General features: G+C 45.0%; 1 protein-coding gene across 1 annotated transcript in view; it reads right to left on the bottom strand.

Moving 5' to 3' along the window:
• POLD3 (DNA polymerase delta 3, accessory subunit) overlaps window positions 1–15,789 on the bottom strand; it is a 526,599-nt gene that overhangs the window by 115,176 nt on the left and 395,634 nt on the right. The window contains exon 9 of the mRNA XM_069640165.1: window positions 4,649–4,752. Coding sequence (XP_069496266.1) covers window positions 4,649–4,752 — 104 coding nt within the window. The remainder of the gene's footprint in view (window positions 1–4,648; window positions 4,753–15,789) is intronic.

A 15,789-nucleotide genomic window follows, 5' to 3' on the forward strand; every position in this document is an offset into this window, starting at 1 on the left:
ACACCATGATACCCAGGTATCTAAAATGGACTGGCGACCATTTGAACCCCCCTAAATTAGATGGCTGAATAGTGGTTGGCGTAATGGAAAGAATTCAGACTTAGCGTCATTTATTCTGCATCCTGAATAACGGGAGAATGTATGGATATCATCCATTATAGAGGCCAGGTTGCATTCCGGGTCCCGACCAATACAAGAGAGTATCATCCGCGTATAACGAGAACATCTGGGGGCGAGGGGGGGACGTGTATCATTATTCCTCTATGCCTATGTATCTTTCTAACCAGGGCCGCTATTGGTTCAACTGTGAGGGCAAACGGAGAGAAGGAGTAACCCTGTCTAGTGCCCCTCCTGAGGGAGAATAGTGTCGACAATGTTCGGTTTGTTAAGACTCTTGTCCCCGGTTTAGAATACAGCAGTCGAACGGAACCCAAAAAGTATGGGCCTACTCCAAACCGTTGCAATACAGAAAATAAATAGCTTGATGAAACAGAGTCAAAGGCCTTTTCGGCATCCAAGGCGGACACTACCGCTCTTACTTGTGGATTCACCTGTGCCATTACACCAAATAGGCGACGCAGGTTCAAAGTCGTAGATCTCGTAGGTATGAAGCCAGACTGGTCCGGATGCACCAGATGGGACATAGTCGGGAGGAGCCTTGTAGCAAGGAGTTTCTCTAATATCTCAGCATCTGTATTAATTAATGACAATGGTCTATAAGAGGCAACGTCACAGAGGGGGATTCTGTGTGGTTTGAGCAGTACTGCAATAATAGCCTCGCGCATTGATTGTGGGAGCACACCGTGGTCCATGGATTCCTCCCATACTTTCAACAGCCTGGGAGCAAGTTCCTGATGGAACTCCTTATAAAGTTCCATCCCCAGTCCATCCAACCCTGGGCCTTCCCTGAAGCCAAGGACTTTATGGCACCCACTATCTCGTCTAGTGTTACGGGTTGTTCGAGGGTGAGCCTAGTCTCAACCGAAAGTGTAGGAAGCTCTACTGACATCAAATATCAGGACAGCTCTGCCTCTGTGACCTCATCCCGATTAGAGTAAAAATTTGCAAATGTTTCATTTACATCCTTTTCACATGTTTTCACAGCGTTATCTGGACCTTGGATGCTAGTGATAGGGTTACGATAATTCTCTGTTTTCATCAGGTTAACTAATAATGTGCCAGCTTTAGCTCCCTCGCTGTCCCTCCGTGCCCTAGTGGGGATAGCCATATACAGAACCTCCCTATCAGCCACTTTGTGAAATTCACTCAGTAATTCCTGTATCCGTGCCAGAGTCTCCTCTCTGTGTTCTACTGTAGTTTTCCTGCTCTCTGAGTTGGTCTTCTACCTGGCCTAATTCTGATCTAATATTCTTCAGGGATCTAGAGATGTTCGCCATTATAATGCCCCATATCCACACTTTGTATGTCTCCCAAATAACTGAGTGGGAGCGGACCAAGCCTTCATTGATGCTGAAAAACCTGGTGATTTCAACATGTAGGGCGTCAGTCAGACTGGGATCTCTAAGGAGAGAGGAGGGCAACCTCCAACATGGAGTCTGTAGCGGGGAATGAATGATCTCCAGGGTCATAGAGACTGGAGAGTGGTCCGACAGGGTGCATGGGAGAATAGTACAATTCTGAACCATAGTGGTCATCTGGGGTGGGGGACAACAGCCAGATATAAGGGACTCGGCCATGGACAGAGGAGTAATATGTGAATTCCTTGCTTAGTGGGTTAAGTGTCCACCAGATATCCGTGAGGGGGAGATGTAGTAAGATTTGATGTAGTCTTTGCGCCGCCCTAGTAGCGACACATGGAGCAACCGAGGATCTACCGACTTCCATATTCAAAATTGTATTAATGTCTGGCCCCCCCCCCATATCAGCCAGGTCTCTTCTAGGGGAATCAACATTTCAGTAATGATGCGGTAGAACCCAGGATCATCCACATTAGGCCCATACGTATTGACCAATATGATCGAATGGTCAGCCATTGAATCCCATACTAGTACATAACGACACTGAGGGTCCACACCGGAAACCTAGCTAGGGGTGAATAAGAGTAAGGACCCCTCGTGCTTGTGTAGAATATTCAGTGCAATACCTCAATGGGCCCCAATTTTGTGCAAAGGATTCATTCGCCTTCCCCAAGGCGTGTATCTCCTGCAACATCAGTATCTTGGGCCCATGTCACGAATCATAAGAGCTGACTTTCCTAGCTTTAGCTGGATTAAGGCCACGGACATTCCAGGTCAACAATTTAAGGCACAACACTCTACCCTTGGGACCAGCAGCTACCATACTTGGTCAACTTTATGGATACATTTTTTACCTGTGCGCTAGTGACCATACGATTGCTTTCAACTTGACCATTACTTTCACAACTTTTAACTTTTCCAACCAACCTTTCCCCCTCCTCCATCTCCCTCCCCAACATTGTTAAAGCATTTCCTAGAATTCTAGCATCACGTCGTCCAATCTTCACCCATCGTGACGTACAGACTTTTCCCCCCCAAACATGAGCTTGGACTCGTACATACCCCTCTCCCAGAAAGCCTTGTGGACTGTAGGGAAGGCAAAATAGGTACCCTTCTACTGTGTGCTGTTTAACACAGATTGCCGCCAAATAACCCTTCACTGTACCAACATGAAGACCTAGCCTAGGTAGGGGAAAAAATAACCTGAAGATTAACAAGCCCAGATCCCTCCCCTCCAGTAGGCACCATAGGTCCTCCAGCGATAGCTGTAAATGGCTTGGTTAGCCTTTCTTTGTGTGGAGGGGAGAACCTCCAATACCACTTTGGAAAGTGCCAATCCCTGTAGATCAGCTTCTCAGCAAACAAGTATCAGCGTCCTAAGGCAGGCTGAGGATGCTGAGTCTTTGGTGAAATGCTTGCCCTCCAAACTATAAAAGAAGGGTAGCTCTCTTCGGAAGACATCAAGGAAAACAGGTGGTCATGTTGGGGAGATCTATGTGCCACATCCTCCAAGCCTTATCTGAGGCAATCGAGATTATGGTCTTGAATCTTGTAGCCTCCTGAGAACTTGAGGGATGACGTGAATCGATCAGAATACGCAAAGGAGTTTGCAGTCCCAGTTCACTAGGAATGCAACCCCCAGTCTCCCTTTAGGAGGAAAATTCCCTCGAGCAGACCCAGGAGCACTTCCTGTTGGTGCTGGAGGCAAACCGATCTACCCAATGTGTTCCCTAGGCGAGGAAGATTTCTGCAAGATCCACCAGAACAGTGCCCACTCGTGAGAAACCAAACCCTGCCTGCTTAGGGCATCCACAACCTTATTCTCCTTCTCGGCAAGATTGGCTGCCAACAGGACAATGTTACTGCCATGGGCCCAGAAACAAGGTCACACTGAGAATGAGGCAGCAACCTCTTCTCAAATGAGTATCTCGTTGCCAGAAGGTGGAGAAAGGCTAAAGGCAGCACATCATTGGAGTTTTGGAACCTTCTGACTACCTTGAAAATGTTGGCGACGCTGTGCTCAGGACTAATAGCCTTTCCGGATGAGCTGGAACCAATCGGAAGGGGTCACCCACGACTTCCTGAAATGTAGGGATATGGCAGGTGTGGTGAAGGTGGGAGACCACCTGCGCTGGAGAGTGAGCTTTGATAAGCCATTGCAGGTAGGGGAAAAAGTGCAACTTTTCCCTTCTGAAACTAGCCACCACTGCCACATACATCAATTTGGTGAATACCCTTGGGTCGGAGGTCAGACCGAATGGGTGGTACATTCATTTGGCAATGGGTGCCGCATATCATCAAACCCAAGTACCCTCTGCCTTGGATGGATGGGCACATAAAAATGGCCTGAAGGTCCATTGACATCAGCCAATCCTGGAAATCTAGGGCCTGAGGGATCTGCTTAAGGGTCACCATCTTGAACTTGTCCTTCCTGAAGAATTGGTTCAGGACACTCAAGTCCAAGATGGGATGCACAACTACATCCATTTTAGGTAACAGAAAATAAGAGGGTGGGGTTACCAACCTCTTCTTCCTCTTTCCATCACTTGAAACCGGCTCCATGGCTGCTTTCTCAAAAAAGGAAACTAGTCTCTGCCTAGAACGGATCCGGTGAAGGTAGACGCAGAGTTTAGTGTAGCAAGGGGACCTCAAAGAGGTTCTCAGGTGGTGGGTGAGAATGCAAAAAAGGCACTCTGAGACAAGCTTTTTTTGAGCTCACCGTCCACTGCCTCGATCGGTCTAGTCCCCAAGATTTCCTCCAATGGACATAAAATTGACCATTCTTCTGTGCACGATTGAAGAACAGTTGCTGAAGCGATGGCCTCTTGATAAAGGATGAGAACGCAGGCTGCTGTATCACTAACCCCCCCTGACTTTGCTTTCACCTTTTAGTCCTTACATTTTTCTAAAGACTTATCTGCTTTGGCTCCAAAAAGATGCACCCAATCAAAGGGCATATCCATAGGTGTTGCGTGTACGTGGGGTGCGAAAACTGGTGCCGTGCCCATTGCCCGGGCTGCACATCCTCAATGTCCAACTACTTGTAAGTACCTGGCTTTCTTCCATATGACACTTTTGTATTTAATCTGAAAACCTGGAAAGGACCATCAAAGAGGGTCAGTGACAAAACATACTTCTACAACTCTACATTAATTTATTTACTGGATTACCTTCGTCATCACTGCTCTCCGATACTGGCTTTTTTATTCTTCTCCTCTTCTTCTTTGTGGTTTTCTCATCGTCACTGTCGGACACGTCTGAACGTTTCACCTTACTGACCACAAAAAAGAAAAAGGTAAACGATAACAGCAATTTAATGGAATTAACAATTCTAATTGTTTGAAGACTGGCGTGTTAGACTTTTGTTCAGACATACCACTCGTTTACTCTCCCCAGCCCCCACAGAATCCCCAACATGTCAAGTTACATGAAAAAATCAAGCGGGTTATGTGTACCCAACTATATGGGGGTCCCTTACACCTTAAATGACACGAAAATCTGCTTTCAAAGAAAATCCTCAAATGCATATACCTACAGGGGTCGAAATTGGGACTTTGTGGAGCAGAAGCTATAAGAAGCCCCTGGATTTTAGGGGTTTCCTCCAACAAGGAGCTCAGGCTCCCGTTTCCTCGAACTGTGGAGTTGGAGCTATTCAAATTTCATGAATTAGTTCTCAGGATGATGAACCTTTAATGAAGGGCAACTTAAAAAGAAACGAGTGCATAAGTAGACTGAGAAAAAGTATAGCAATTTAACATTGAGATGCACACGCCAGAATAGACCAAAATGAATTGCTTGAAAGTGGGATTTGGTTTTCTTTCCCAAACTGTGACATGCACACAAATATTCATTCACACACAGTAAACCTCTTTTCCGGTTGATTCTTCTGCCTCTTGCCATTCATTTCTCTCATTTCCATTTACATTGCTTTCCTGTCAGTTCTCTGGTCATGCTACCTCTCGTTTAGTCATTAGTTATGTTTTCTGGTATATCTATAATTCTGCCACTACTTATGTCTCTGTTACTGCATCAATCATAGTTGCAGTGTTATCTCTGTGGCCATCTTTTCTGTGATGTCACCTTGCGGACTCTTCTTTCTCTCTCGGCCGCTCCAGTGAGGAGCTAATACACAGTCTGCAACATATCTAACTTTCATACGAGATGCAAACTGTAGCCCATCATGCTTTGAATGTCTTCTAAAGGTTTCCTAATACACCTTCCATAGAAATTCCCAAACAGAATGAATATCAGATAGTAGGATTGTAGGGCACCAGTCACCAAGAGGCAAAGTAGCTCCCGATACCTAGTGGGGTCAAGCTAACCAGGCTCTCCTAGGCTATAGCCAGGAGCTACAATTTCCAACCATGACCTATAAAATAAACGAAGAAAGCCTCAACCCTCCTCTTAGGAGTATTTCCCATGTGTACGGTCTAGTGGGAGAGAACTGCCTTTAAAGTTAGCATCAAACTGTTGCTGAGCACCATATGAGGGGGGATTCTTTCACAGACTTCAACAGTGAAACTACCTCCCTTAAGGGTGTTGCCTGCCCTAGGCCCTCATTACGTCGTTGCATCTGAGGTGGCTGCAACTCTAGGTTGCGGTGCGGCTTGACGCTCCTAGGACGTTCCCAGGACCTTAGCGGGTCCTTTACTCTAACTTTTTCCCTCCAGCACAATGTGAGCCGGAGCTGCTGGAGCTTGATAGCTGTTCCGCTTGATGCACATTGTGATCCGAAGGCATAGTACCTTCTTTCGCCCTTGATGTCTAGGTACAGGGTGTACATATTGTGCAAGGTGCCCCTGGGGAAACTGAGAAGCTGGTCCGCGTATTACACAGCGTGGCTTGTAGCTAACTGGGTAAGAACCCACGTCTTTCTATGCTTTTTCACTTTTGTTTTCAAGCTGTATTTACGAATTAAACTGGTGATAGCCGTGAGGTGCGGCTTCCACGCTGTTAGTACTTCGATACCCTCCGCATATCCATATGAAGGACAGTAACAAGGTGTCTGCCTGGTAGCCAGGCTGTAAACAAATCCACATCTGAGCCGAGGGAGACTCTCGTGGTCTGGTCTTGGCTCTGCAGCCGTCTCACCATTGTGAAACAGGGACAGCGTGTCCGAGGTCCTTGCCTTAAGCTCCCAAAGGAGACACCGGGTTGCTGGAGTTACTTCCTCTATGGGCAGGGATCTCAAAGCACAAAATTCCACCTGCAATATCCTTAATATGGACCTGGCCGGTTTTCTCCCAATTATTGAAAAGACAGCACCTTCCACCCCAGAGCGCTCATTGGGTAAGGGCATGATTGACCCCGCTGGGTCAGCTTTCTCACCAACAGTGACTACCCTAATGGGAGGGATAAAGAAATATGCCATGTGTGACCCTGACCTTATAACATCCTCACCTTTAACACTAGCAAGGGCCTTAAGAGATCAACTACCCAATCAGATGACACTACCTCTACTCAGTTTCTACATCTAAAAAGAGAGCATCTTGAAAGAACTCAGCAGTGTCACAATCTACAGAATCTGTGCTCTTATGGACACTCTGAACGAGTTTGTGGCGGTCATATGTCCGCATAAAGTCAGCATTAGAATACAGACGGTTATACAATCCCCCACAGTCGAGTTGAAACAGCCAAAAAAAGAAAAATCGGAGAATGGCTACTAAGCCAATATACGAGTGGCGAGTATGGATCAAGCTTCCCAAACTAACCTCATTAGAGGTTCTCCACATATACCAGCCAGGACACTGACAATCATTAAGGAACAGGCCAATCACCCCAGCATTGCCCCTAAGGGGCTAGCTGAGGACACCCATCTGTAATTTCAGTACTGGATCATAACCAAGAGAAGAAACAAAAGACACAAGCTACAGAAAGCAATGCTGCTCCTAAGCAAATTCTCATGCGGAATGTGCGATAAAAAAACAAAAACAAATGCTTTGCATCAAGGACATCAGCACGCATGCGTTTATCAGGGACCAATGCAATTTTATCATCTCAAACATTTTCCGAAAGTAACTGCAAAAGAGACCAGAGAAACTTTACGTAATAAAGTCCTAGCATGGCTGTGTCAACAAACAGGACCTGCCACTGTTAGACTTTCTGATCTTAAAGTTATTTGTCGAATTGACTTGAGTGAGTGGTGTTCCACACCTAATAGTGATAGGGTGCGGGTCTAGCTCGCTCCCTCACTATTTTGACTTGTGCAACTACTTCCCGAGAGGGGATACCAATTGTAAACTAATTATTTAAGTGCACTGGTAGTGGAAAATTATTAAGTCATCCTCTAGCTCCACTATGTACATGTTCATATTATGGGCCGATTTTCTTTTTCACCTAGTGGGACTACATTGGTTTTTTAGGTTGTACTTTATTATGCTTTGTGTTTCATGTTATTTGTTGTTTGTATTATTGTCTGTTCTGTTATGCGCCTTCATGCCCATGGGTCTATTGTGTGCTATATAAATAAATAAAAAAATAAAAAATGTCTCATTCCTTTGGCAAACTGTTCCCGCTTTCCACATATTCCATCCATTAGAGAGAGCGAGAAAGACAGAGCGAGAGAGAAAGAGCGCGAACGAGAGAGATAGCGAGAAAGAGAGCACATAATTTAAAAAAAACGCTTAAGGGAACAATTTAGTAGAACAAAGTAGAATAGCAGTAATGGTCAGAATACGAAAGCTAGCCTTTTATAGGGATCTGAGATTTTATCTTTAGGACTTGTCATAAACGCAGAAAGGCATTTTAAGAAAGAACATGCTTTTTCAGTGCATCAAAGCACACTCTAATGTTACTTCTCTGATTCAAACGGAAAATCACTTTCTTGAAAATGTAACTTGTCTCGTGTCCCTTTTCTCTTGAAATCAGAAGTGTTACATTTTGATAAACAACTAGCAAAGTTACCCATTCTGCAAACAATCTTTGTAGACAGACATAACACTCATCAATTGTTGAAAATCAATGACCCTGTAGGTTGCTGTTCTGATTCGCTGATCGCTTGATGCGCATTGCACCCCCAAGTAAAACTGCACTGAGAATGGGCGCGTGTGGCAGGTGGCTGGCTGACCTACCCCGGAGCAGACGTTGAGGGGTGGGTGAGAGTTGGTGTGTTGCTGCATACTGGGACCTTCTGTGCTCATTGCCCCAACCAGTTGCCTCACCCTGGCGTGGTGCAGTTCGTTGCGGTGCAAATATCTCGGAAGCCGTGCATCATGGGGGCTTGAAATGTACTTTGAGGTCGTATAGGGACCTCTGTTTTATTCCTCGTGTCGGGACCGGCCCTTCTACGACCACATTGATGTTTCGCCAATTTCAGGCAACTGTCTCATGTGTGAAGGTGATGAAATCCGGGTAAAGGGGTAGGGTGTCCGTAGCCAGTCATGTCCGGAGGGTCCTAACAGGTAACTATGCAAAGTTTGGTGCAGTTCGGTGAAACGGAGTAGAATTGTGTAAGGAACATCGCTTTGCCACAAACCCAGCCACTCACACATTTTCACTTTTATGAATATAGAATTCAGGAAAAGCAGACAAAAAGAAAAGACTAATCATCTTGGTTTAAATTCTGCTTTTCTTGGGGACATTTGTAAACAATTGAGTTTGGTGCTAATGGCAGGTGCCGTGAGGCTCGAAGAAGCCATCGTGGACATTACAGGAGTTCAAAGGAAGACCATCCCTAATCCTTTTATCCATTGTTAAGACAGAATTTAATATTTGGGAATTCTGTAGGAAACTTACGGACCACTTAACTTATTGCATTGCCCCCTCTAACCACCCCACCCCTGCTCCCTTTTGGATCACTGGTCTATTTTGTAGGTCAGAGGGACTGCAGTGGAAGACCCTCTACCACTGCAACCAGTTTTGTCTCATTGAGAGTATATGTCACTGGGATGCTGTTGGAGACGTTTTTATACAGAGGTCGGACAAGGGCTGCCAAAACACTTTGCTTAAAGGCAGAGTGACAGATCCAACCAAAAAGGTAGCCAACCCCCTTTAAAGATGGGAAGGGAGGCAGAGCAGTCAGGCTTAACCTCAGGGGGGAAGAGAGCTGGTAGGGATGATCAGTTAACCAAAGAAAACACCCAAAACTGGTATTCTGAAAAACCACACTTTATTAAAGTATTTAATTTCTAACCAGATAGATGTTTTATAAGCACTTGTGGCACCTATAACAAAATGGGTTTTAATGTTTTTATTTTGCAATATATAGTATAACAACTAGCCAAATATCCAATAGTAAAACACCTATAACAAAATGAAACCAGTATACATATACAAAACGGTAAATGTCACTGAAGCTAGTTTTGACCCAAACTGCTAACATGTGAGGCCACGATCTGGTGATAGGTCCTATAGACATAGTCTAAAGTGGGTTGTGGCGCGACAAGGGAACATAGACATAGAGAAACATACCATTTACAGTCACGTTCAGTACCGTATCTTGCCACACAAATAAGGCGCACAGTATTCATGCCCCTCTAGTACAGAACAAGGATGATTCAAATGCATACCACACAGTGAAAATAGAGGGGAGGGGAAGGGTATACACAATAAAACACAAAAGCAAAGATCACGTTATACTTGCAGTACTTGCCACAAGGATGAGTGAAAGCAGCGATATAACTGTAACAATTGACACTTTCATCAGAAACATTACTGCGATAGGCTGCTTTCATCAAGAAATGCAGGAAGACTGTGTGTAAGGTAAGGGTGTGTGTGGTTTGGGGGGGTGAGGTGGAGAGAGAGAGCACACGAGAGTTAGAGTGAGGAATGTGTGTGTGGGGGAAGAGAGTGCGTGAGAGAGCGGATGTGCTTCTGAGGGGAAGGGACACAGCGAGGAGAGAGACAGGAGGTTGCAGGGTGTAGGGTGTAGGGAGGGGGGAAAAAAAACCTGCAGTGCAAAATCGAACTCAGTGAACTGGGCTTTGATCAAAACTGCCTGTAGGGAAACATAGATCCCACATAACACCAAGGCAATTCAATGGCAGGAATGTAAGGTAAGTACTTCACCAACTAAGTCAAAAGGAAAGGTTTGAAATTACTATCTTTCAATCAATTTAACTCTGATTAAAAGTTGGAACAGTGCATTCCTTAGCGCCAAAGAGGTAGAATGAAATAGCTGCTCCCATAATGTATCCCAGGGAGAACGTCTTTTACACATTTTCCAAAACAAATGCCAGGTTTATTTCCTAGGGATTCATATGACATAATCAAGTGCTTTATGGTTTTCAACTTCTGCCATAATAAGGGCATGACATACCATCACACTCAACCTTTCTCCACAGATAACAATTCTCTCTCGTGGATAACAGATTCAGCCGGAACCACCACTTTTCACTCCAAATTACCAAGTTAATGTACCGAGATGGGGTGCCAGATCCCCTAGCCTCCTACGAGTACTTAGCAAGTCAGGAAATCTTTTGTATTGCCCCAAGTTGTAGTAGGTTTTGCGCCAGTCACTCCTCCAAAGATATTTTTTGAAGGCAACTACATCCTGCATAACCAAATATTAGTCGAAATCTCACATCTCAAGCTGGGAAGTACATTCCTTTTCATATTCACTGCTGGATTTCAACTATCCCGCTTTGAACACCTCATACAAGGAGGCATGGGGGCGATTTAGTGTTACTTTCCCAAAAAATCCTTCCAAACCAGTGAAGTTTCAGTCAAACCGACAGTGGTGGTGGTGGTGGATCTCCAGAATGTAAGTAATTCTTTTTTATTTTTTATTTTATTGGTTTCAACTCAAACCTTTAAAATATTACACAACAAAACAAAACAACATTTAACATTTACATCTTAGTAATGCCCCTGATGCCTTCTTCCCTTCTGCACCTTCCAATGTTAACAGGGGACCACTCCCCAAAGTGATTTTCCCACTATGCAGTCGGCCCAGGTTTACTTTTTGGTCAATGACTATGGATCAGTTTTGTTTATCATCTCCTAGATTACTGCTAAAAATGAGGTCAGGGGCAGAATTAGTTTCCGATCCATCCCGTTCCACAGATTCTGCCACCACTCCTCTGCACTCACTGATTGATGGTTTCCATACCACGGACCCAAGTGAATGGACCTTTCATTTTTTTAGAGAGGGGCAGAATAACAAGATGTTTATGGGATTCCCGCTCCTTGCAACAGATGCGGCAGGTAAAGTTTGGGTCGGTAACTCCTACTCGAAGCCTGATGCGGTATTTCGTTTTGTATGCATTCAACCTGAATAACATGAATAGCCTGCATGCTTTTGAATTTGGGAAGCGATTCATGTATGGTTGCAATACATTGTAGCTTCTCGCTTCCGCGGGGGCATCTTTCATAGCGCTAGCGAGCAGGCGCTCGCTACCTGTGTTGATCCAATCGGCGCGCGAATGTAAGTAATAAAAAGAGCCACTTTCCCCTCAGTTTTAAAACTGGTAACACCTATCATGCCTTCTATGTAATGATGTAATGCAGGACTTTAAAAACGCAGAGAAAATCAGGAGCACCAGCTAAAATTCTAGACTTTGGACCTAAACTCCAGGGACCAAGAAAAAAAACACTGCCCAGGTAAGTAAGTGATAGCGTTTAAGAGAAGTTAAGTTTCTTATGCAATACAGGAAAAAGTCAGTAGACCGGTCTACAGTGGTGTTAAAACAAAGTCAGGCGAGTTCCATTTCTCCTCAGACCCTAGCAGAAATGGTCCCAGTAAGGGGATGATGGTACAGGCGATCCAAGGTGCCCCGGAGAAACCAATGAGGTGGGATGTTGGTGTTCTCACAACCTTTCATGCTATAGCAGCATCCAGCAGCAAGGCTGGAGGCCCTAGTGGCAAATGGTAGGAAACAGCACTACAACCGTCCAGGACAACGGTCCGAAAATTGAAGGCCTAGTTGAAGCAGAAAAGGAGCACCCGAAGAACAAGGAAGGCTCAGGAAGAACGCCTAAGCAGCTGAAAATCCAGCCTGGTCCTCCCAGTCCCTGGTGTGCTTTATAAGCACCCAATTAGTACCCTAGGGTGCTCTTTTTGAGAAACCATTGGGGGGGCTAATGATTAGTTTAAGGTCTACTGTCTGCTATTTCATTTTAGGGGCTTCCTTTGTTCAGAGAAACCACACGGCATGTCTAAAATGGCCATTGTGCTCTTCTGCAGTTGCTTTCACTTGTGTAAACCAGTTCCTGTCCCTGGGAAGGCCATACCACATCCTGTGGGGCTGGTCTAGGGTGAGCAGTGAATTAGGGGAAAACCAGAATGGCTGGCCGCCTAACCCTTTGTTTTTAGCACCCAAGTGTGATTGGCGGGATGGCTAAGGCCAGCACTGTATCAGGGAATTAGGCGAGGCTCTCTGCTTACACTCAATTTCCACAAAATTTTCATGTAAGGCATCTGCTGGAGAATTCCTGTCATTTTTCCCTGGTGTTACATTCAAAGAAACAGATCTGCAGATAATAACTTAACACTGTCCTGGGCCGATATCGAATTGGGTTTTTTGATTTCGGGTCGCCCTTTGCCTCCTCGATCCTACTGCTGGCTCTACTCAAGTGCTGCTGGGACCGTGCCCAGGCCATTTTATGCTCAGCTTTTGGCTTAGCCACTGTGCTCATCCCACTCTGGTAGTTGTGTAGAATGGAGTTCAGGATCCCCCCCCCCCACCACCACCTCCCTCGCTCGCTCCCTGCCTCTGCAACCCCCCCCTGATCCCTCCCATCCATTGACCACCCCTCAACACTCCCTCTCCCTTTCCTTACTGGACATTTATGTATTTTTTAAAATCATGCCTTCTACTTCTAAAAATGTGAAGGACTGATTGCAATGTAACCTTTACTTGCATCTATTCTTCCCAGAAATTAAATGAACTGGTGCAATCAGACTAAGGGCCCGATTCATGGAATATTTGCCCGGTTCAAAGTGACTTTGCACTGCCGACACAAACCCTGATTCATGGAACCGTGCAAAGTGTATTTTTGCGTTGCTAAGTCCGGGCAAAGTCATTTTGTACTGCAAAAATGACTATGCGCTGCCTTTGCACATCAAAAATACACTTTGCACAGTTCCATAAATCAGGATTTAAATGTATTTGTCTTGGCTGCCACCATCTGCTTTTTAGAAATACTCCCTCGACTCCCCAATCTAGGCCCCACATTTACTGTGCAACATACATTTGTATTTTACTAATATGATGCCCTAGAGCTCTAGACATAGATTGACTTTCTTAGTGTCGGCAAACGGGGTCCCATTTGACTATTATAACTGTGTATTCTAACATGACTGGCTCCCTTTTCTTCCCAGCTCATATTTCTATATGCATTTTGTATGCAAAGGCAGTCTTTGTACAACCCCCTTTTGAGGGCTGTACAACTACTAAACCTAGGGTGGGGCAAAAGTAGCCAGCCAAAAAGAAAGCCAAATGTCTCTTAACGTTGGATAGTTTGGCAGAGTGATCATTAACTCTCAGGAAGGTGTAGCAGGCCGACACAAAGATAAAATTAGTCCACACACTTGTCCATAGAAAAATACAGCACGTTCATCTACTGCAAAATATACACATTTATTAGGCGACATATGTAAAATGATCAGTCCAAATAAGTACACGGCACATAACAGAAACAAAATAAATAAAATAAAATAGAAAATACTGTGTATTTTTAAAATAAATGTCTTGACGTCTGGTTTTTCAATCATGCCTCGAGGTGCACCAGTACAGGGTCAAAACAAAAGTCGGTCTCCGGATGTCACCTTCAACTGATGTTCTCCACCTACATGATTGAATACCATCCAGAACTGGATGTCTCTGTTTTGCCTTCAACAACTGTCAAGGCGTTATTTTATACCACCCTCTGCCGAGTGCCCTACAAACATTAATCCAAATGGCAGGCTAACACACCTGAGAAAGGGAACCCAAACCTCTCGAGGTGGGTAACATGGACAGAGCAACAAGGCTCAACTTTCAGGTAGGGGTAAAAAGTCACCACAAAAGGTACTATTAGTCCACATACATATCCCTAGAAAATACACCACACTTATATATTGAAAAAGTATATACATTATTGATTAAAAAGATACCAATTAGACAGGTCTATAAAAGGACTTTCCTTAACGCACTGTCCACAACCAGATGTAGACACCCAACTATATGCTATAACGGGGTGGGGAGACAAAAGGACCCATAAAGCCAAACAAGCACGTAAGCCCCCTATGGGCCTCTACAATTCTGTACAGCGTCCTAAAAACACAACCCAATCCTGGCATATGTGGAAGGCCCTAGAGACCTGGTGGTCGGCACCTAAAACAGAGGTCCGGTATGTGAGAAACAGGAAAAATAAACAATTTTAACAGGCTGCTCGGGACGATAACTTGAGCTGCCAGGCCGTTAACCCCAGTTCCAGCCCTTGGAACGGGGTCGTAACGCCATTAGCAACCCGAGTTGCCGCTTTGGTAACATGAGGTTCTAAAAAAAAAAAAAATAATAAATTAAAAAAAAGGATTTTCCTTCATTGAACGTTTACCAAGACGGCCTCCATGGAAAGGGGGCGCAGGGCTCCATACAGAGCCCTTCTTCTCTTTCCATGGCAGCCTGCCGTAGGAAAGGGGAATGAGCAGGTGTGGCAGCAGCACTCGCTGCCGCCAAAATAAGCTAATTGGGGTGGGGTTTACAGGGACGGAGGGTGTGGGGGGTGGGGGGAGATCGCAGCGGGGGAGCCGGCCGTCAGGCGGCATGGAACGCAGGCTTGTCCCGGCAGTTCAAGCCTGCCTTCCTAGCCATCTGAATGGCTGACTCCCCCCACCCGGGTGCCAATTAAAATGAATGCATATGCTCACTGGTTTAATACATCAAAGCATTAAAGGGTAGGAAACAATTTTAAGCTAAAGCCAAATTCTTTGATGAGTTATTAGAACATTTTAGTAACAGGTACCTTTGTCATAAATTTCAGGGAAAAATATTTACAGAGTTACAAAGATTAGCCACCATGTTAAAAATACAGTCCAAATAGAGAAACGCAAAGAGGGACTTTAAAAATGTGTTTAAAAAGTACCAACATTATAATACTGGTCCCAGAGCGCACTGAACCTCAGCCATCTGGGAAAAATGTCTAGGGGCTGGTAAGAACCCTAATTTCAATTTTACAGAGTTCCAGAGCAGACTCCAAGGTTCCATTGGTAGAAATGAAATTCGAGTCAATGGCCAACAACATTAGTGGAGGTAAGCCTGATCTATCCCACAGCTGTGTATTCTGCGGCAAGCAACTCCAGGGAAGGTCAGAGAAGACCCAAAGAAGTGCTCCAGACGTCAACGGACAAAGAGCCCCAGAGGAAGATGCAGAAGGACCCCCAATAGAAGTC

The sequence above is a fragment of the Ambystoma mexicanum genome, chromosome 7q (assembly GCF_040938575.1).
Source record: "Ambystoma mexicanum isolate Mex_15411 chromosome 7q, UKY_AmexF1_1, whole genome shotgun sequence".
In the NCBI taxonomy this organism is placed as follows: domain Eukaryota; kingdom Metazoa; phylum Chordata; class Amphibia; order Caudata; family Ambystomatidae; genus Ambystoma; species Ambystoma mexicanum.